At 45.9% G+C, this 23,824-nt stretch overlaps 1 protein-coding gene across 2 annotated transcripts; it reads right to left on the bottom strand.

Moving 5' to 3' along the window:
• Positions 1–1,863: 1,863 nt before the first annotated feature.
• klf5l (Kruppel like factor 5 like) lies at positions 1,864–23,076 on the bottom strand. 2 transcript variants are annotated; one of them, XM_066715271.1, is made up of 4 exons: positions 22,733–23,076; positions 10,018–10,879; positions 9,545–9,604; positions 1,864–3,600 (listed from the first exon to the last, which is right to left on the bottom strand). In XM_066715271.1, the coding sequence occupies exons 1-4, from the start codon at positions 22,892–22,894 to the stop codon at positions 3,422–3,424; spliced, it is 1,263 nt and encodes a 420-aa protein (XP_066571368.1). In that variant the 5' UTR covers positions 22,895–23,076; the 3' UTR covers positions 1,864–3,421. The 2 variants fall into 2 exon arrangements, with proteins under 2 accessions (XP_066571368.1, XP_066571369.1); XM_066715272.1 differs by having other exon boundaries at positions 10,018–10,876; positions 22,733–23,075.
• Between the last annotated feature and the right edge of the window lie 748 nt (positions 23,077–23,824).

Genomic DNA, 23,824 nt, shown 5'->3' with positions numbered 1-23,824 from the left:
CAGAGGACAGCCTCCTCCACAGTCTCCAGCACATTCCTATGGATTTAGCTTTAGCTTGAGGTTGGGTGACTCGGAGCTCAGAGGGCACAGTGAGTGACAGCGCCTGTGTTTTTACAGACACCGTGCCGTCTGCGCAGAGGCGTTCCCCTGTCTTAGGAGAATAGCTGTCCCGTCCAAGGTTGCTTGCCATGTAATACAATGCCAGTTTAACCCTGAAGGACAAAGGGGAAATGTTTTTTCTTTTTTTTCTTTTTTTACAGCCCTGACTGTCCCGGGAGTTTCAGGTATAATTCAGGCTTTTATGAGTGAATCAGCTCCATTTACAGCCCAGCGAACGTCATCAATTTCACAACAGGTGTATGTGTGTGTGTATGCGTGTAGGCGTGTTTGCGTGAGTGTGTAAGAGTGCATGTGTATGTGTGTATGAGTCGTAGTGTGTGTGTGAGAATGCGCATGTATGTGTGTGTGTGAGCGTGTGGATGTCTGTGTGTGTGAGAAGCTGTGTGTGTGTGTTTGCCTGACTCTAAAAAAGTGGGAGCAGCTCTGAGGAGCAGCGCTGAAGAGCAGGCCGGTGCAGTCATGATCAGACTGATGGAGAATTCATCCACATCAGCTATGGAGCGATGACTTGCAATTCATACCATACCAACAATCTCTCTCTCTCCTTCTCTGGAAAGAAAAAAAAAAAGTTTTGCAAGAGGGAATAATAAACTCCTCGCGGTAGAGCAGAGATCAATCAAGTTACCCGCTGTGAATCTCCCCTCACGCACACAGCTACCTCCGCACTTCTCCCGGACCGCGTCCCTCTGCCTGCGGGTAGCTCGTGTGGCCCTCTGTGGATCAGGGGGCCTGGAGATGTCTCTTAATGAAAAGCTCCTGTAAGGAAAAAAAAAAAAAAAGGTTAAACCAGGTTACATTTCTGAAGTTTATTACTGTTCAGCAACAATAAAAGGGTTTACGGCCGATTTAACAAGCTATCTGAGAGGGGATATAGATACATGCACAGTCTAAGGAACTTTGTTCTCATGGCAGCAGCATTTTAATATGATAATTGTATGAATGGGCAAGTAACCACAGGGGGTTACTCTGGTGGGGGTTCAGTAATTTCAGTAACTTGTTCCAGTCAGTCCCCCCCTCTCCCTCACCCTGCAGAGAGGGCAGAAACAGGCAGGAGTGTCTTCTACATCCCACCCCACCCCACTCTGCTCAGCTACCTCATTGCTCCTAATTACATGATGAGCAAATTTAACACTTCTCGCTCCCAGGCTCCAGAATTAGTACTGTGGGTACTGTGAGCCCACAACATGTGTTATAGGTATCAGCGGTAAGAATAAAAAATAATCTCCAGCAGAGAGAAATCTGAAAATATAAGTTAAAATTAGTAAATGAGTAGCTGGGTTCATTGACTGCTTCTCTGCAGGTAGAAAGTCATGTGACAGGAAGTGACATCTTGAGATAGGAGAATGTGGGACGCTAGGTTCTATTCATTTAATGGAGCTTTAAAGTGAAGTTCAGGAGGACAACCCACTGTCTCCCTTCCCCCTTCCCAAGACTTTCCCAGAATTCCTTGCTTTGCATCCCTCCTCTACCCAACGCCACAGCTAATTGCATCTAGGGGTCGGGGTTCTAGGTTCCACTGGTTCCAGTGGTCTCATCCACTTTGGCCAGGTCATCATTCCCTCAGTCCAGCGAGTCTAGGCAAAAATATTTACCTTCTGCCGTGTTCTGTAGATATAATTGTTCAATTCAGTGGGGCAGATAAGGACCCGAGAGCTTGAGTTGCTGCAGAAACCGAGTGAGAAGGCCCTGCTCTACACTTCCTTGCCACCAGGTGCAATCTCATTGAACAAACCACACCACCTCCAGAGCTCTATAAACTCTTTATTGTTGTTGTTGTTTATGTACACGAGTGGGTTTTTTCCTCTCTTGCAGGCACACACAAAACAAACAAAAAACAGAAAACATTGTTGTTCAGGCTGGAATTATGTGCACAGAAATTGATTTGTCGTTTGCAAATGATCAAAAACATACTAACGCACACGAGTGAGAAAAGGTAAAAAAAAAAAAAAGACGCTCTGCCACCCTCCAAAAAACGAATGACATCATTACAACCCCCCCACCCCCTTTGTTCAGAGTACAAACATCAGTCGATCATTTGCTAATCAAAATGAACAAAATATTTACAAACGTGTCTTTTTTTCCTTTTTCTAAAACTACAATATTTACAGAGATTTTATTTTCATTCATTTATGGATTTGTCTGTGCTTAAAAAAGGTTGGACCTCGCGGAGAGATGTGGCCCCCAAGAGCCCCCAGTTCCTCTCAACAGCAGAGACTATATACAGCAGTAGAACTGGGACTCTTCCAGGCATCAGACCGAGAACCTTACAGAGGAACAATACAGTACTGCACTCCACTGTATCCACACCCCCACCACACATTGCTATAAGTCTGCAGTCACTAAAACAGTCTGTGCTTCCTAGAAGTGCAGTGTTTTTTGCATTAAACTTGAAACTACCATTATTATTATTAATAATAATTTTAAATACTGTATATACAATAGATGTGAAGTTGAGTAGCCGAATCTCAGGCTATACAATTAGAAAGTGGTTGTTCGTCAAAGGCAGCGGACCCCTGAACTCCCCACCCGTGTGGGTGCGCGCTGTCCACAACCATCACTGCCCAGGCTGCACTGCTCCTGATCTCCAGATGCAAAATTAGATTTTTTACATTTTATAAGGTTGTTGCAAAACCTGCATCTCGCATATCAACACAGAAATAAGTACACATATATACAAACACATGTATTTGAGATTTGTTTTGGCAATTTTAGAGGTTTTGCTGGGAGAGCAGAGGGAGAGGAGCAGGCACCACAGCACAGCTTCTCAGTCAATTGGCCCCTCGCCCTGCCACACTTCAGTCCTGCAGACGCACAGGCAAGAGAGCGATCTAGGAGGGTCAGGCTGACACCACTGTGGGTGTCGGAGGGGGGTGGGCTTGCAGCAGAGGAAGGCAGAGAGATGAGCATCCACAGCCACCGCCACCTCAGCACAATGTCTGCGAATGCTCTAGATCTTCCAGTTGACTGGGAAATCTGCAGTCAAGGAGGCTATAGGGAGGTACATTCCTTGTGATCTTGGCATACAGACATACATGAAGATATTATATTTTATATACACACACACACCTCGATCAGCAGTAATCACTCCCCTTTGGAAGAACCATACCTTGTTTTGTTTATGCAGCTGAGTTGTAGTTTGTATGCATGTGTGTGTATATATACACAAACAATAGTTTTGATCTTAAGGTTGTTTTAAAAAAATATATACAATATAATTTATAATATGAATGAGAACGGCTTGCAGGCGAGGAGAGAGAGAGAAAGTCATTTGGGGTGCTGTGGGGGGTGCAGGCAGCACTCTTTAGTTCTGGTGGCGTTTCATGTGCAGGGCGAGGTGGTCAGAGCGCGAGAAGCAGCGGCCGCAGGACATGCACTTGAAGGGCTTGGCGCCAGTGTGCTTGCGGTAGTGGCGTGTCAGCTCGTCCGAGCGCGCAAACCGCCAGTCACAGCCCTCCCAGCTGCAGCGGTACGGCTTCTCCCCTGCAACACACACACACACACACAGGAAACACATGGGTCACACACAGGTCATATATGGGACACTTACTGGTCAAATGCATTAACCATGGGTTAAACACAGGGCAGGAATGGAGTTAACCATGAACTAGGACCACACATGTGCATCAGATGTCACACACAAGGCTTACATATGTGTTGAAGACACACAACAGGGAGTACAGCCCAGAGCCAGAGCCAGCTCCCTACACAGTCATGGCTGGGACACACTCGGAAACCGCACGGGCGAACACGGCAGCGGGTACAGCTGCACCTCTGCCGACCCCGATAACAAGAACAACAAGAGGGCTGGGGAGACGCACGTTGCAGGGTAGTACTAATGAATTACCTATATACCCTGCTTTAGATTTGCATTATTATGTATGCTATTATTGGAAATCTCTTTTTCTTTTAACCAGTATACATTTCCTGCTTCTTACAGTTACTGTATTAATCATGTCAACACCCCCCTCCCACCTCCTCCTCCACAGCTGGATTAGCCAAAGCACTCACCCCAGGTATCGATGAGGCTGCATGGAATTCAGCCACAGTGCAAGATAAACACAGACAATCGTCAGAACAGGAAAGGATGGCACAAAAGCCTGCAGTTACTTGCTTTGCCAGCCATACAGAAAGCAAATGGGTACATGCCTGCGGTTTCCACAGCAATTGTGTTCATTTTCGTATGTAAACAAACTGCGTAACTGGAGCGATTAGAACGAGCGGCAGTTTCATTGTGATTCCACGGAAATTTACCGGGGGGGGCGGGGGGGGGAATAAAATCCACCATTCCAGTCATGACATACTCCACGTTGTACACTAAGAATTCCAGTTCACACACTCCAGAACTCAGACAGAGAACCCAAGCACAACCAAGTACGGAGCGTGTACAAACTCCGTAAACACAGCCTGGCCATAGAATCAGCTCGACACCCAGGGGACAGGCACTGTGGTCACTGTGAGGTGGAGACAGAGAGGCACTTTCTTCTGTACTGCAATAAATATTCCCAAACTAGGTGAATATTATTTAATAAAATAATAATAATACATAAAATAAGAAATGCCCAGGTGTAAAGGAGAGAGGAGAAAGAGATGCAACAAACTGACAGCAGGGAGTTCTTCAGAGTCCGCACAAAAAAAAATGCCAGTGGAAATCAGCAGGAGCTCCAGGGAACAGCAACGTCCGTTCCATGGACACATTGGGAATGGGTCCACAGGGCTGCCACTCTGACACATTCACTCAGCTCCAGGGAATCTCTACACTTCAACTTCTGCTTTATCCCTCTCCTGCTCAGGGCCTAAGAAGGGGCAACAGGCTCTGGCTGTTCTGGCAAGAGTGTTAAGTCTAATCCCCAGTCCAACCAACATTTTCCTCTGCCTGAAAAGAAGGCAGATGACACATTGGTTGAGAATGTGGGCTGGGGCACAAGTGAGGAGTCCACACCTTTAACAGCACGTGCACCATCCACCACTGCAGTCCTGACTCAACCCTGACTGTAACGCACCAAGCACAGCAACAGGCCCTCTGCCACACCGGACATATCTCTCTCTCTCTCTCTCTCTCTCTCTCTCTCTCAGGGATGGAGAAAAAAAGAGAAAGGGGCCGAGCTTTTTAAACTGTGTAGACACATGGTGTTAGGGTGTGGCTGACAAATATTAGCATTGGCACTGAGCTAGAGAGATGGGGGGAGCAGGGAACCTGAAGACTTTCTGACCCCAAATATTTACCTTTCTCCTGGCTGACACTCAAAGAGAAAGCTAATTGATTGAGGCTTTTTAGGGGGGCTTTGGACAGGATGTGCAGATGAAAGGGGGGGGCAGTGGGACGGCTTTACATTTTCCAACTTGCTGGCATAGAAACAAAGATACAACGTAAAACATGTTAGAACTGTGTATGTTTACAACAGTGACTGCATTTCAAAAGTATGCCTTTTGCATGCACTAACAGCAGTCAAGTTACCAAGCACTCTATATTGTTAAAATCAGTCAGTAAAAGCGCAGACTGAGCCCTATGAGCCGAGAAAACACAACTGGCCTAGCGCCGCCTAAATCGTCCAGGTTTCTCAACTCGTTGCTAATGAGCATCCCCTACCAGCTACTTGGGCGCCCGCAGGTTTGCAGTTCAGCAAGAGGGTGTAAAATGACTGGTGGGTGGTGGGGGACATGGTGATGAGCTGAAATGCATTAGCACAATTGGTGATTCTAAAACTTAAAACAATAATACAATTGTTGGGGTGATCCAAATTTTAAAAAGTAAAAAATATATACAAATCTGAAAAGCCATTTATTTAAAAATAAATATAAACCATGTATAGCCAGGGCACATTATCTGGAAGTGGCTGGGAATCTCTCAGAGGATGTTTTTAACACTTGTTGATATATGCAGTGTGGTGGGGGAGGGCAAGACAGGGTCAGCTCAAGTGTGCTTTTGTGTATGTGGGGGCTAGTGCAGAGCTATTCCTGGAGCTCAATGTCTCAAACTGTATTAAGGATGGAACTGGAATTTCAGGTCTTTCAGATGAAAAAACAGCAGCATCGGATTACCGCCAAGCACAACACCCCTCAGCACACAGTCCTCCGAGGACCTCTCTTTACACACTGCCACAAAGCACCTCCTCTGACTACCTCAAGAACTGCACCCCCTCTCCCCCGGTCTAAGATTCTCTGGACTCATAGGTTGTAATATATTCTCCTGCCCTAGCAATGAAGACCGCGGTACAGTGTTTTTTTCCCCTTCTCTATCGCTCTCTCTCTGTCCCTCCCAGTCCCCCTTCTCTCCCTCTCAGTTCCTCTCATCCAGTAAAGCAAAATTGTGTGCAAATGTGTGTATAGCAGTATCCTTGTAGCCCCTTTGCACCCCATGCACCCTTGTTGTGTGTGGAGAGGCAGTGTTGGAGTGTGTATGTGTATGTTGGGGGGGGGGGGGGTACCAACAGGTGTGTTTGGTTTAGCGCTGGTGTTGGAGGGGTCAATGGTATTGCCTCACCCGCCAGGTCTTATCGCAGTCTCTGCAAACACAGCGCCAGATAAGGGAGCACTCAATGGCACGAAAACTTGTTTTTCACTCCCCTGATGAGCTGACGCAGGATCGATTGCCACCCCCCCACCTGGCAGGGGGCCCCACCAGCGTGACATTTTCTCTGTGGTCTCATCGGAACCCAATCTCAGCAGGCCTGATCGCGTTGCTGCTGCCCGCACGCTGCCCGGCAGCAACACCACATGGATTTCAAGTATATTGTCAAATAGATGGCACGTATAAGAGCAGTCGCTCAGACAGGGCTGGCAGTGCTCTTTGTGTGGTGATATCTTCATATTTTGCAGTGGACTGTGAGCCAACACTGTGTGTGTAGCCCTGCCCTCCCCCCCTCAGGCTTTCATGCACTTTTTATTGCCTCTCAGCTGTAACTGAATGTGTGCAAACAGTACAGTGGGCCTTCCTGCTTTCAGGACACTCATAAACTGCTCCTCCAATAAAAAAATTTTTACCCCCCCCCCCTTTTCATGCTGCTTGGTCCTGTATCGGCTGCCAGTGTTTGTAAAGGGAGGGATACAACTCTGCAATCAGTTGTGTAATTCTGTAGTCAACACACACACACATACAAATGCTCAAGAAGTCTGCAAAAAGCTAAATGATCAACACACACACACACACACACACACTCGAAATCAAATCAGTCCCTTATATGTGACACTACCCCTCTCTCAGCTAAAATGAATGCTACAAAACTATTAATTTGATTAGCAGTGGCCCACTGGATGCCTGCCTGAACCCCCTCACTGGCCAGATGTGATCCACTTAAGCAAACTGACCTCCAATAAGCAGGAGCCAGTACGGGCAGGGCTGCGGCACGGACTGCACTGCTCTGAATGGTGCCCAGTGCCAATGCAGCCCTCCAAACCCACTGCACTGGCACTGCAAACCAGCTCTGCCACATCATCCACATGCATCATATGCACCATCGCCTGTTATATATGAACAAACAGGCCATTGCAACACCTTCCTGCAGGCTTTGGTTTGAGTCTTATTAGAAAGCACCTCAGGCTTGCTCTCTGCATCTCCCTTTCACTCTCTTTCATGCTCTCCCCTCGAGCACAGTATCCAGGTGTAAATCTGAAGGGCCGCCACCACAGTGCTAAAAATACTCTTGGAGGAGATATCTCACATTGCGGTGAAGGCGCAAGATACTGCATTCCGAGTATACCTGAGTGGTGCGTTCACTGTGCGCAATGTGTGCTGATGGAAACCCCTCCCCAGCAGAACAACCCTGTCGATTGCCTCAAAAAACAAGAAACCACGCCTCACACATGTAAACCACGCATTACACTAGGAGCCATCTCTTTATCGTTCAGTGTATCTATACTAATGTATTTATTAATCTATCTAGTCTATCTAGATTTTTATCAGTTTATTTGGCAGATGCTCTTATCCCAGGTGGTTTAGAAGTGTACACTGTAATCAAAATACAGTATTTCCAACGTTACATTATCACACACTGGGGAGAGCCTTGCAGGCCTGGGGAAGGCAAGAGGATTCCTGATTGTTACCAATGCTGTGTGGTGGGTTATGACTGGCGGGCCCTTGTTGTTGAAAGTTAGACCTCACACAGCACAGGTCAGCAAACTCTGAACTTAGACAGCCCAAAGGAATCTCTGCTGCTCCAGAGGATGTGGTGTCTCTCTTCACTCACATTTACTCTGCTTTTTTTTTTTTTTCCTTCTTATTCTACTTCATCTTCCCCCCCGCCCCCCCGTGTGTGCGCGTGCATGTGTGTAGTGGGGCCAGCCGACCTGTCCGAACTTGGTGCCCATGCTCCCCATGCTGTGTGACTCGGAACAATGGTCGCATTCCTGAAGACAGTGGTGTCCTGCCCACACTTCTGTGCCTTGCTGCCTCGCATGGCCTATGGGTTCAGACCTCGTCTCAGAAATGTTATCAGTGAGACACCTCCCAGCACCGGATTCACACCACCGCAAATGGGTGAAAAACCCTCTACTCATTGCTACACAATCCACTCTACACCGCTCTAAACAGTTCCCCACACTGTATTACAACAAAAAATCAATGCAGTCCCTGACAAGGTTCTTGCCCACTCACCCTTGCATGTCTAGGTGAGCGATGTCACCTGTGTGACAACCAGTGAGCCCCGAGTCTCCCTCTGTCACTCAGTGCCATGGCTGTGATTGCCGAAAACCCACTGAAACCTCCACAACCCTTCCCCCTCTCCCTGCAACTCCCCTGGTTACTTAGTATACAATAGCCCATGCCTGTGTGTTTATTCTGGGCGTCCCTGAGGACTGTGCTGGATTTCAATTTTAATGACCAGTGAACAATGCACTATAATGAGATTTGGCTGGGCTGCAGGGCACACTCCACACTCTAGCCTCGCTGTTTGTCACTCTGCCCCCGGAATGCAGCTCAGTTTCACCTGTTGGAAGCACTGCAAGACCCCCCCCCCCCGCCCTCCAACGAGCCAGCAGGCCGTGCGCGAGACGGTCAGGAAGAACAGGTTTTTCTTGGCTGAGGCATTAACAGCCTCCGCACTGCGCAATGGCCCAGTCTGGCTGTCTGCGGGCATGTGAGGACATGCGTTGGAGTTGGGAAACAAAACTGATAGAATTAGAGCAATCCACTACCCCCCACCTTCTTCTTCTCTGTTCCCACCCCCCTCCCATCTTGGAAAATCACAGCTACAGGCTCAGCAGCTCCTCTCAGACCAGCCCCCCCGACTCCCTTGAACCCCCACAACACACAACACTGACAGATGCAGGTACACAACACAAAGCAACAGTGGCCTCCTGTGCCTATCCCCCTGCCCTGTTAGGTTTTAGAATTAAAACAAACAAAAATGTAAGTGCTTTAAAAGCAATTCTGTGTGATGTGCCAAAAAGTCACAGCACTCGATTCCTGTCCATCTCTCCATTCCCTTACCTGTATGTGTTCTTTGATGTGCCTTCAAATGTGAACTCTTGGTGTAAACTTTGGAGCATCCTGCAAAAACAAAAAACAAAAAAAATCAGGGAAAACACAAACTGTTCATTCCTCAGCTGGCTGCATGTCAGTGGGAAGATGGTATGAGTGTAGCTTGGTGCCAGGGCTGCCTCTCTCACTGCCGTGGGAAGGGATGTCCCCTGATGCCACACACTACAGCACCCAGAATGTTTTGAACAACCAACAAACGCAACCACCACCACCACCACCACCACCACATCTAATTCAAAAGGAAAACACTCCTTGCATAGGGATCCTCTCACTGCAACAGCCCCACCCCTTCCCCGTTCCCAACCTCCCATTACCTCTACTCCGCCTCTTCTCTTTCCTTTGCTATCCATTTTTCCCACGTCAGTCCCCCCAGTCTCTCCCCTCTCTCCCTGTCCCTTCCCAGTCTCCCCACAGCTGCCTACCTGGGAAGTCACAGTGGTGGATCCTCCTCTTCTCCAGCTCGGGGTTGTTGCGGCGGTTGTAGCGGGGCCCACTAAGGGTCCCCTGCCCATGGGAGGGCATCAGCACCAAGTGGGGGTGCATTTGGGAGGGAGCCGACATCAACTTCAGTTGGGGCTGGTAAGGGGGTGGAGGAGAAATGGTATTGATGAGCTCACCAGGCTGGTTCTCTGGGCTGCCAGGCTGAGAGTTTGGGGGTGACGGGGGCAGGCTGAGAGACTGGGTGTGGTAAAACTGTTCGGGCATGACAAAGCCACCCTGGGTCCTCATGGGTCCATGGAAGGTCTTGAGGGAGCCTCCGACTCCGCTCGACATGGTGACGCAGCTGAGCGTGTGCATGGTCGTGCTGCTGGTGCTACCGATACCACTGCTCCCGCTCCCGGATTGGCTGCCTGGGCCAGACAGGGGCATTGTGATGTCATTGCTGCTGACGGGTAGCTGGTAGACTTGGGGCTGCTGGGGTCCGATGTGGAGGTCGTCGTTGGTCATGCTGTGGTCCTGCTTGATGAAGAGGTTGTTGACTGTCTGGGGGACATTGAACACCGAGGTGAACCCGGGCAGCGTCTGCACGGGGGGCGGGGGCTCCAGCCCGGGTTCTGTCTTGATATGGGCGGTGGGCTTGTTGGGCCGGTACAGCCCGGTGCGCAGGTGTGTGGTGTTGGGCAGGATGACATTGATGTTGACGCTGTAGGGCGCTGGCTTCTCCTCCGAGAAGTACTCGTCCACCACCGATGCGCTCTCCCGCCGGTACTTCCTGTCGGTTACAGCGGGTGCCGGCGGGGAGGCACTATGCAGCAGGTACTTATCCAGCTCCGAGCACGTCTGCTTGGGAGACAGAGAGGAAAATTAATACAACTTTCTCTTGATTATTATTATTATTAGTAGTATTTTTGTCAATCCACCTCATGAAACAGGTAAGATCTGGTGACTGTAGGTCGCGTGTGTAAGTGTTCGCATTCGTGCGAGTGTGTGGGCGTGAGTAGTTGTTGAAAACCCTGCCCCTCCCATCTTCACAGAGGCATATGTTGTGTATAACAGTTCTTGAACACGACATATTTGTACTTGCGAGTCAGTGAATGTGTGTGCACGTGTCTGGGTTGGGCCCCCTAACCTCCAACCTAGGAATGGTAAATAATCAGAGAAGCAGAAAAGATTCCAAACTGGATGCCATTTCCCACCTCCCACTACACAACTGCCAACTGACAACCTGTGGAAGCGGTTTCCAGTCAGAGCCTGGAGGACCCCTCTGGCGGGAAGAGAGAGTGGGGTGAGGGGGGGCTCGGTTAAAAATTGCCAACGGAGGGGGGCAGGGATTTTAGAATGGTAAAGTTGCAACACCTGGAAGATGGTCAGGCGGTCTCCCTCATAGAAATACTTTGGTCTTGACTGGGCCCACTGCGAATGTGTGTATGCACGTTCGTGCGAGAGATGGTTGGCTCATGTGGGAGGCTGGATGGTAGTACCAGTACACCCCCATCCCGCCCCTCCCTCCTCTCCATTCTGTGCATTCCTGAGGAAACACTTGGAGAGCTCCTGCTTTTCTCCAGAGAGAGAAAGAAGCGGGGGTCAGAACACAGGTCAGGGCTTCAGCTACCTGCAACTCCACCCCAAACAGGCAGTGCTGCTCCTTAAGGGAGCCCCATGCCTCAGTGGATCTGCCTTTGAGGCCTGAGCCCCACTGGGTCTCACATCAGGAGCAGCTCTGTCCATTTGGGAAAATTTTACAGCAGTTCAAAATCTAAATTGTCAAGCATCTTCCCCACACCTCCATCTCCTTGTCTAGAAGGACAGTCGTTTGGGTCGGAGATTTGAACTGGTGAAGAAGTAAAGATGGGACCTGATTTTACAAAGCTGGTCAAAGATTCACAATTCATTTAAGACAATTTTTTTGTTTTGTTTTTTTTCCCCTTCAAATTCAGATAATCTACAGCTGCAGTATCTGGGGAAGGCAGGCTTTCCTAGTTAGAACAACCAAGGGGATATTGCGTGCCATAAGGTTTCTGCATATGTGGATGACATTCCTGCACATTATCCGAGCATGTTGCATCACTGTAGAAACATCTAGAGAACTGGTCGGGCTGTGAACCAAGAAAAAGATCAAACAAAAATGAAATGATAAAAACAAAAAAGTAGAAAAACAAAACAAAAAACGTTAAAAAGGAACAAAGCAAACAGCAGACACTGACCTTTACAACAGAGCGGCAAGCAGGTTTTTCTAGAAAGCCATACAGCAACAGCAGCTACCACCCAGTAAAGATGCTTTGATTGAATTCCCTGGCTTTTAAGAGTTGTGGAAATAAATCATGCTGTAATTAATGTAATCTTAATTCTTCAGATGCAAATAGTAACATTGCGCTCTATTAGTGCACATGAAACTTGGTGGCACGCAAACTTTATTTTCTTGACAAAACTACATCTTGATACTAATTCTTATTGGGCATCTTATCTCTCATCGGCTACGCAGCAGCACAGTAACAATTCAGTATAATTTGGGCTTAAATAAATAAAATAAATAAATAAACATTGTTTCTGTAATCTCTTGCTTGTTGTTTGCATTCATTGCTAGTTCCATCCCTGCATGCCCTGAGGCCACTGCTAAGAGATCTCTATATAAATGTATATATACACACAGCATATCAACAGTAAACACGGATTTTAAAAAACAACAAAAATGTATATCGAAAACCAGTGAACAGGAAAACACTGAATTATTACACAGCAATCTACCAGTGCTGGAGCAAAAGGGAGGAACACATCGAACCCAGAGGACATGGCTGTGAGGCAGGAGACAGCAGCTCCTGTGACCTTCACACAACTTTGATCCTGCCTTGGGTCTTAATTACTTAATTGGAGTCATTACATTAACAAGTTCATGTAACCTCCAGGTCAGCCTCCAGGTCTATAGCAGTTGCTAACTGAAAGGTAACTATATAAAACCCAGCTCTGGTCAAAAGTCTTTTGGACTGGGGATCTGCTCTCACGAGTGGTCGCGGCAAATGAAGTGTGGGTCTGCTCAGTCCTGCTACGCACATCACATGGACCCAGCCCCACCGTTGCTGCTGGCCACATGAAACCCAAACAAAACACTGCAAAATCAACAGGAGCAACACTGCTTTTCATTAATGTTTGCAATACTCTGCTTAATCAAACAGCAGATGTGTGTACCCACTCTGTGGCACCCCGGCGCTGTTTTGAAACGCACACTGCAAATCCTTCTACACACCGAGTTCGTGTTTAAAGAACTTAAACTTTTTTTTTTTTTTATTAAGATAATTTATGATTTTATGCAAAACCAGACAGACATAACACTGGAATCTGCAGCAACCAGTACAGCACTCTAAAAATATATCAGAATCATCATCAATACTATTCCAGTCCAAGCTAGTCCAGGCTGAAGGTTAGGGTGTCTAGCACCCCTCACCCCCCTAAGCTGGACTGGAACTATTTGATTGCAGTTCTAGCTTGCGTTTGATCTGTGCCTCCAGCTCTGTTAATCAGTTATCCACATTTACAGCCACCTTGTTATGCATTAAAGTACAGGAAAAGGTAAGCCAAGACGGAAACAAAACTCAAAAATTATTATTTTATTTGTACATTATTATTTTTTTAAACATGCATTACTGGGGGTGGAGTGGGCATACAGTGCTGCCAATTAATGTCCCTACCCCACACCTTAATTATTAGCACTTGCCTGACAGTACGATAATAACCCATGAAGAATAGTGAAATAATGAATCGGCCACACGCTGGGCAGGGCAGAGTTCAGCCAACACACACACACACTCACAAATCGATCAATAATGTGTGCGGGAGGGTCACCAGTGCGTTTTCAACCCGAATGTTTTCCTTGATATGTACTGCTTTCTATACGATGCATGAAAAATGTATCTGCAACTGTAGCCAGCCATGACCGGAGCCCCCATACAAATTATCCGAGACAACAGAGAAAACAAAACCTTTGAAACCTCAGGGATGTTTATGACTTCTGGTTAAAAAAAAAAAAAAAAAGGAGAGATAAGCATCTATTTTTATTCAGGTGTTTTGGTTTCGGAGCGCTAAAACGCCGAGGGAAACACACACAAATTATCTCACGGATAGCGATAAGGACACAGTGATCGTCAACCAAAGGGCACCTGCCACAGGGGGTTATAAACTCCTTTTCTTTGTAAAATCTAGCACCATCCCTTGACAGCCCCTCTCCGGCACGCACAACTCCCACAGTTCAGCGGGCTGTCGAGAGGGACTGACGCAATGGAGCAGTTGCTTTAAAAACGTTTAAAACCTCTGCGTTAGGAGAATGGATGATTAAAACAATAAGATGTGTGCAATCTCTGGGGAGCTCCTCGTCACCCCACCCTGCACCAGCCGCCACTCGGTTCACAACTTCCTCGCTACTGATACATCTGTAACAAAGGCAGCTCCAGGGCGCATCAATATCGCATTCCACACAAGAAAGCTATTAACACTAGCTGCTCGCACAGCTACTTAATGACATTTCCCTGCCGCCTGAGGTCAGGTCAAGACAGACGTTAGGCGGCGGCACCAGCAAGACACGCAGTTTGTTTAAAAGTTTGCCTTCCTGAACTTTACAAAGTTACCCCGCCCACTAAACAGTCCTCCAGTGTAAGGCGTTCCTTACAGAGGGATCCTGCTGGATTCCACATAAATAGGTATTAAACAGCCAATCAATCAAGCCATTTTAAATGTACTATAGTATCCTTTGCAAGGTAGCCACACAGCACTTCACAGTTTAAAACAACGAATACAAGGTGAAGAAAAAATCCATTAGGCACAGAGGAGAGAAAAACAAGATCTCCTCTAGGATGACAGACGGTTGTAAACCTGGCTGTTGGCCCAGGCCTAATGGTTGCCTCCCCTCCAGGCAGTATAACTTACCCAACAAGCAACCTGAAGACCAGAAAGTTCTGGGGGTTGGGGGTCGGCTCTTACTTAAATGCACACATTTCCCCAGTACATCCTGTATCTCAGTTGTACATTATAACAGGGCTGATCAAAGGAAGCTGTAACGAGCCATTTAATGGCTAGCCAGGGTTTAAAGCAGAGCCTGAAGGTACAGTGAGGGGAAAAAACTATTTGATCCCCTGCTGATTTTGTACGTTTGCCCACTGATAAAGAAATGATAAGTCTATAATTTTAATGGTAGGTGTATTTAAACAGTGGGAGACAGAATAACAACAACAAAATCCAGAAAAACGCATTTCAAAAAAGTTATACATTGATTTGCATGTTAATGAGGGATATAAGTATTTGACCCCTGCTGGAATACCCATCCACGACCCATTTTCAATGCCCTGGCTGAGGGAAGGAGGTTCCTTTGATGCGGTGCAGTTGTCCTGTCCCCTTAGCAGAAAAACACCCCCAAAGCATAATGTCTCCACCTCCATGTTTGACGGTGGAGATGTTGTTCTTGGGGTCATAGGCAGCATTCTTCCTCCTCCAAACAGGGTGAGTTGAGTTGATGCCAAAGAGCTCGATTTTGGTCTCATCTGACCACAACACTTTCACCCAGTTCTCCTCTGAATCATTCAGATGTTCATTGGCAAACTTCAGACGGGATTTCAGTCCTTCACGGCGTAGTGTTACCAATTGTTTTCTTGGTGACTGTGGTCCCAGCTGCCTTGAGATCATTAACAAGATCCTCCCGTGTAGTTCTGGGCTGATTCCTCACCGTTCTCATGATCATTGAAACTCCACGAGGTGAGATCTTGCATGGAGCCCCAGACCGAGGGAGACTGACAGTTATTTTGTGTTTCTTCCATTTGCGAATAATCGCACCAACTGTTGTCACCTTCTCACCAAGCTGCTTGGCGATGGTCTTGTAGCCCATTCCAGCCTTGTGTAGGTCTACAATCTTGTCCCTGACATCCTTGGACAGCTCTTTGGTCTTGGCCATGGTGGAGAGTTTGGAATCTGATTGATTGATTGCTTCTGTGGACAGGTGTCTTTTATACAGGTAACGAGCTGAGATTAGGAGCACTCCCTTTAAGAGAGTGCTCGTAATCTCAGCTCGTTACCTGTATAAAAGTCACCTGGGAGCCAGAAATCTTGCTGATTGATAGGGGATCAAATACTTATTTCCCTCATTAACATGCAAATCAATTTATAACTTTTTCGAAATGTGTTTTTCTGGATTTTTTTGTTGTTATTCTGTCTCTCACTGTTAAAATACACCTACCATTAAAATTATAGACTGATCATTTCTTTGTCAGTGGGCAAACGTACAAAATCAGCAGGGGATCAAATACTTTTTTTTTTTACCGATACTTTCCACAGCAGTACAGGCAACACCAGAAATCTCTGCTTTTCCCTGCCTGCACAATCTGGCCTGGACTGAAGGCCTCTTACTGAGCAAACACACAGGGATCCCACTAGAGCAAGTCAAGAAAAACTTTTTTTTTTTTTTTTTTTTTTTTTTAAGATGGTTAGTCAGCTCCACTTACACGTCAGGGCTGCGGTACCCATGGCAAAATACATAAATTAATAATAAAAGCGAATTCCTTTGTGCTGATTTCCACTGCAAATCAAAGGGGGGAATCATAAGGGTTAGCACTGCAATTCCACAGTCTATATTTGGAATGCCGTTAATCAAACGAGGGCAGAAATAGCTTGGTCACTGCAGATAAGAGCTCTCCTACTGCACTCGAGCGAAAGCCTGATTTCATTGCAGCATAATCTCCCTCTCAGTTGAAACTCTTCGCCCAGGAGGGACGGGTTGAGTAACAGTCAGTCAGTCCCTGAAGATGACCACTCAATCAGAGACCTTACCACACCCTGTACTGTACACCACTGAGAAACACCCTGGTATTCAATGGAAATTTTAAGGACTAATGGGTCATTTTTTCTCGCTCGTAAAAACACGTAAAAGTTCATGGTTAAAATCTCATGGATCCCAGATCGCCGGGCCCGCCATGGAGGTGGATGCGACCTTTTCCCAGAGATCCTGTGTAACTACTTCTTGCAGACGATTTTTTCTCTCTCCCATGAGAAATATGTACAGAGATGTATCGATCCCATTCCACATCCTACACATCATCCCACATGCACTCCCTGCCTGACCCCGCATGCTGTAGCTTCCCCACAGAGCGGGGCCTGTGCCCAGGGCAGCATCGTGCTCTTCAGCCATGGCTCTCCTGCCTTGGTCCCGCAGCCCCACTTTCCTGCTCATTTCACTGACAGAGAAGCTCTCGGGTTAATTCATTGAATCCTTAACTGGGCTAACAATTGGGCAAAAACAAAACTTTACCCAAGGGTTGAAGTCGTTTTACCTCGGTATTCAATATCGTTCTTTACTTCAGATTTGTGCTTTTGCGCCTAGATGGATCTCATCAATAGCTTTCATTTGATATTAAATACTCCCAAAAATCACACTAACTCACTTCTGTTGAGTTACCACCAGTACAAATACTGCAATAATACTGAAACTATCATCAGTACTAATTCACAAACTACTACAATACTACTACTACCTAACTACCATTACTACTCATACCGATAAATGTACACCTACCTCATAATGCCATACAATAAAACGACATGAGAGAAGCAGCCAGGCCGCGCTCTGGGTACTGAGTACCTGGGGCAATGGCACAGAGGCCTGATGGGATTGAAGCTGCTGGTATCCTAAGGAGCCCAGAGCATGCTGGGACATGGCCTGGCCTCCTGTGCTCTGCAACAGCTGCTGTAGGTCACAGAGCTCCTTGGCCAGGACTGTCACCCAGAGCAGAAGCCTACACACCACAACATTGTCCCACTGCAGGGCCTCTGCCCCGGGGTAGAAGGGAGGGGGCCGGGGTATGCTGTAGGTACTTTTCAACCAGCAAGTGATTTAAGACCGATTAAATTAAATCTCCAATTGAATTACTCCAGTTAAGCAATAAAGTAATTAAAACCTGAGCAGGAATGAGAAGTGGAACCCACTGCGGCCCTCAGGGACTGGAGCGGTCCAGACCTGCACTGAAACTGTTCTGGCGGTGTACTTGTCATGTAAACGTAGGAGGTGTGGTCTTCAGTTCTCTGGGCTCTGACACACTGGGGGACGGACAGACGGACAGACCGACTCTGTATTCTACTCTAGCCAGCTCCCGATTACAGATTTTTAAATGGATACTTGTTCTGCCATCCGAGCCCTTGGCGTCTGGCAATCATGAGAACAACAAAGTGTGTGGGTTTTAGGTTCTCTCTCATTAATGGCTGTGTCCAAAAACTTCGGTCTTTCAGAGAAATGCAGAGAGTACCATCTCATCACCGTACAGGACTCTTTCAGGAGAACTCAGGGAGTTACCTCTTTTTTTCCTTTGGGTTTCAAAACTGCCGACTCCACACCTTCACACCAGCTAGGAATACCAGTCTGTGCCGGTCACAAGGACAAAGCTTCCTGGCCACCCAAGTCCCACCCCCCTCCACTCTACTCTACTCCCACATCTTCAGATTTCAAAGATGATAAAAAAAAAAAAAAAAAAAAAAGTTTAGACTAAACCTAATTGATTCACCAACAGCAACAGCCTCAGCTGCACGGGTCTCAATTAGTTAGAGTGCAACTGCAGCCGGATGTACATTACTGTACAGTGGAGTGTGGGCATGGGGATGGGGACGGGGACGGGAGATTACCGGAGCTAGCTGCGCAGTGGCACTGTGTTGTATCAGTTTATTATCATGGCCCCAACGACTGCAGCTGTTCAAACACCACCCAGAGCCGCCAAAAAAAAAAAAACCTGCTTCACAAGACAGAGCGTGCTGGCAGAGCTCTCTGGCACATTCCCACAGCACAAACCAGGAGGGGGAGGAGGGCCTACTTGTCCTGGTGTGGAGGAATGAAAAGTTTTCCAGGAACCTACGAAGAGCTACACAGGGAGTCAATATTCTACAGGTGTGTGTGTGTACATACTGTTGGCATCCTGTACACCAGGCTGCTTCTCATTATTGCTGCATTACTGTTAGTTTGATTTCCTGTGTGTGACATCACTCCGTGTTGTGTCACTGTCCCACTGCTGTCATTATGTACTGCTTCTGATTGAACCCAAGTTGCTGTGGACAAAAGGGGTGTCAACCAAATAATAATGCTTGTACTTATGGCAGGAGGCAGGGTATTTTAAAATTGATTTTCTATCTTAGTCTTTCTGGCTACATCCAAGACAATGAAGACAATAACATCAATTTTAATAATACAAATATTAATAATAGCCCACAGCAAGTCACCTGTAAACAATTTTCCATATTCTGGCCCAACAGGTCTAACTACATACCAATTTCTAAAGTACAGGAACGCCTGTTTTGGTGAAGCAATTATTTTCTTACCCTTTCCACAGATTAATGTAGATTAAGATAAGACGGGAGGAGTGTGTGCATGTGTGTGTGTGTATATATATATATATATATATATACACACACACACACACACACACACAGCCAACTACTTACACAAACAAACTGGAGTGTAATTATACCATATTCATTCACTACATAAACACGATTTTTTCACTCTCAAAACTTACAGCTAATATTGTGATGACCTCATTACAGATATTGGCGATTCCATGGAAAAGTGGAAACCCATAAGAAATCTGCAAGATTGCTAATTGCTTTGTCCAGTGGCCCATCCATGCAGTAGCGTAAGGTGCGACTTTGAAGTAAATTCTTTACAAGTTATTTCGTGTCTCAGACTTGTGCGTGTTATTTTTGTCTGCCATTATTCAGAAGAAAAAGACGTACTGGATCAACATGACACGGAGACATTAGTGCGCTGTATTCTGACGTTTTTTTGTATGCTAAACCCACTACAACTTTACGTATATTGCAACTTTAAGACAGTACAGGTGACAACACAGGTGAAACATCACCCACACTACACAGCAACAGTGCGTGTGCAGCAGTGGACACCAGCCCCTGGACGCACTGCTGTCAAACCACACTGTCCAGCCCGGATCCGGCTCCGCTGGCTGGACAGCTGGACAGCGGCCAAAGCCTCTTCCTCTTTCCAATCGTCAGCCACCTGACGCGCCACTCACTCACCTGCTCCAATAATAATTAATACTGTTGCGGTTAATAATAATTCCAACAAAACAATAATAGCAACAAATAACAATAAATGACTTTAAAATACCAATACACAATGTACATGTCAGGTTTAACAATTCGATCCGTGTCCTGCGTTTTTAAAAATGCTGTCAGTCATTCCTCGGTTCCCGCAGACGGCATAGTCTAATGGTTTTAAAAAATAATAACTTAAAATAAATAAGAAAACTGTCTAAAACTACAGTGTTGTATACAAAATGAAACATCCTCGGCGTCAACTGTTCACTTCTTCAGTCTACGTGCTTTTCCAGCACACCAGATCTGATTCACAGACTTGCCAGAACAAAACGCATTTTTGTAGTTCGCCGATTTTAAGAACATTGAAGACATATTGCACAGTCGGAAACTCATTTATAGAGATGAAATGTGTTCGAAAAAAAGTCAGCACATAATAAACACTACTTCTTCTACTATTCATTATAATATTATTACTATTAATAATACATCATCGTACCTGTCAAAATCCGTACAATTTCGTATTTTTTTATTTTATTTGATTATTATTTTAGTTTGGAAGTAAAATATTTTGAGGTTTATTTTTTTAATTGTTTCGTCTTTCAGTCTTATCTAAACAGAGAGCAGTTAGTGAAACGATCCATTAAATGCATCTATTATTTTTTTAAGACATAACAGATTAATAATAATAATTTATAGAATACACCAACTAAACGTGCAGTGCATTTCAATGTGCATTTGCTTGGGCACCTACCTATCATGAGGGCTATTTTTTTATGTTAGGTAACAGTGCTGAACATAACCGATTTAATTTGATTATATTAAAATGAGTATTTCCTTAATTGCAATGCAGTAAAACAACGCAAATTCGGGTCGAGTGTATAATATACAAATATGAATGAATATTCGAAGATACATTTATACAACAAACCGCTAAGTATAGTACATGTATGTATGCATTTGTTTACGTACATTCCCACACACAAACAGATGTGTGTTAAACAGGTGGTTAAAACAAATATAGACCCTGACTACACGGATTATGTAGACTAAATCTTAATTCAAATCCGGCACTGTAAATATCAAACGACAGTAATTATTATTATTTATAATAATAATAATAAAAGGATTACTAGTAGTAGGAAACAATACAAAATATTAAAAAAACGTTGCTCTATCATATTAAGTAAAACTTACATAAAAAATAGTTAACTAACAGACAGTAAGACCATATTTGCATTGCAGCCGCGCAGTTTCCACTGGGTGTTTGTATGCCAACACTGCGCCACAAACACGCTGCCGCCGCTCCCGCTCACCTCCCCGGGCACACAGCGCACATTTGCGCACAACTGCGGAAACATGACCACAATCTACTGCTCTGGAAGACGTGAAAGACCAAATGCAATACCGTAAGCACAGAATATACTGTAATTACGCAACAGTTTGAAAGTTCAGAAATGGGTATCGAAAAAAAGTGCAAACAAAGTTAAACACATTAGCTGAGAGTTAACAGAGAAAATAGTTTAAAAAATGGCAAATATGAAATAAATGACCACAGCCTGATAATGTTAAACAAAACGTAACTTATATTTATTAAATAAATGTAACATGTCTACTCTCAAATATTTCAGCTTGCCTTTTCAGATTTATGCAAGACTATACCACACTGGAAGGGCAATCGTTTCAATATAATACTTTGGAATTGTACAAATGTATGAATTAGAAATATCTTAATTATAATACAAAAAAAAAAAACAATTGCTATTATTTTAATAAGAAATAGTACAATAACAACTGTACAATTACAATCCATTATCCAAATCTATTATTAAATCAATAATTAGAATACATTCTAGATTGAAATTGAGCACTCATCATCAGCTGTACAATTGCACGTCATTGTCAACTATGTGGAGGAATCGGGCGCTTCTTCTCAGGGTGAAAACGTGTTTAAAGCTCTAGGCTCCTGGAATAACCGCCAGAGCTGATCCCGTCTCTTCTTCAAAATCAAACGATAAGACTCGCGTTTAGTTTTCTTTCGGGGTTGAGAAGCGTGACGTGTCTTTGACAGCTGTGGATTAACTAGCCAGCTCCGGAGGCTTTTCCCGTTGTTTAACTAAAAGCTTCTCCTGGGATCCGGAGCCGAGATAATGCGAGGGGACGAGTAACCCGAGCCAACGTGCAGCACAATCGGGACAAGCCAGCCGATCCCGCCCGCGCCGGCGCAGCTGACAGCGTGTCTTAACAAGTCGCTTTACGCAATGTTACAATATGCATGTGTATTCGTTAAAATGTGTCTGTTTATATAGGACTAGATTATACACTTTATTCTCACTTTCACTTAGTTGCGTTAGACCACTGATTGTTTTTTTCTTTGTTTACAGTGCCAAACATGTCCTTTTTGATATATATGACCTAAATAAACCCCTGCACATCAAGGGTCGGGACATTTGAGAGCCACAGTATGAAGAGGGCCCTTCTGTAATGCATGCACTCTCAGTCGCAATCCGCCGTTTTCCTCGCCGGTTTTAGCGGGAGCGGGGCAGCAGCGCTCCCGGTCGGACCCCTCCCAGCGGGGCTCCCCACCCCCCCACCCGAGGCGCGACAGTGGGAGAGTATCCCGGGGCGTACCTGGGCCAGCTCCAGCGGGGTCCTCACCGCCGGCTTCACTTCCTCAAACACGGCTGAGTCCTCCACGCAGTCCCCTCCCGACATCCGCACCGGCTTGAGCTGCGTGAAAACGGCATTCTCCTCCGTGTTGGGCACGTTTATAGCCAGTCCTATACTAGCCATAGCTCTCCAAGGTGTAACAACACAAAAAGACTCTGTTTATTTTCTGGAATAGTATGTGAAGTATTCAAACACAGACTTCAAAATACTGTCTTATAGCTGTGCATCAATCCTTTGTCAAATCCAGGTGCGCCGTTGAAACAGTGCCCTCCCTCTGTCACTCAGGCCGCCTTACCTGTGCTGAAGTACAGGAACAGCCGCGCCGTGCCTCTGATTGACAGCGCCCCGCCCAATCACGGCCCGGCACAGATTTGCAGCCAATCACCGGCAGGGAGGTGGCCCTCACCTTCAGGTAGGTGGAAATAGAATGAAGTCTTTCGAGTCCGCTGGAGGAATGCTTGGGAAAAGGGGGCTTAAACATCTCTTTCCTCTCTTCTTTCTGTCAGTTTGCAAAGACAAAACTGTAGTTAAGTAATGCACATACCTATGCACACGTTTGAAAAGGATGTTGATTATTTAACAGAAGGTAGCAAGAGTACTCTAACCTCGCTCTCTATTAAATTGTATGGTCTGTATAATTACAATAAAAACAGCATCGGCGGTGAATCTATAATTCTGGTGAAAAAAAAGAAAAAAAAAAAGAAAGCATTTGCCTGCATTTACCAAAACAGTAATTTGACCGCAGGCAAAAACAGCACTTTAGTCTGCGCTGTCTGAGATCTGCAGTGAGAAGCTCGGGCCCAGAGAAAGCCAGTCTCCCTCTGTAGCAATGAGCCTAACCAGCAGCAGAGCGAAGAGGAGCAGGGCAGAGAGCCCCCCAATTACACAAGCTGCCACACGTCAGCCTGCACACACTCCTCTCTGCACATTCCTTAAAGGAGGGGTGGGGGGGCAGGTACAGGTTTGACTGAAGAGGTACTAGGAGCTGCAGGTCAGCAAATGCTGTCACACACTGAGCTGCAGATGGGCTGGAGACCGAGCAACATCATTGGG

The sequence above is a fragment of the Amia ocellicauda genome, chromosome 10, assembly GCF_036373705.1.
Source record: "Amia ocellicauda isolate fAmiCal2 chromosome 10, fAmiCal2.hap1, whole genome shotgun sequence".
Classification (NCBI taxonomy): domain Eukaryota; kingdom Metazoa; phylum Chordata; class Actinopteri; order Amiiformes; family Amiidae; genus Amia; species Amia ocellicauda.
This window is presented reverse-complemented; position numbering and strand designations above follow the sequence as displayed.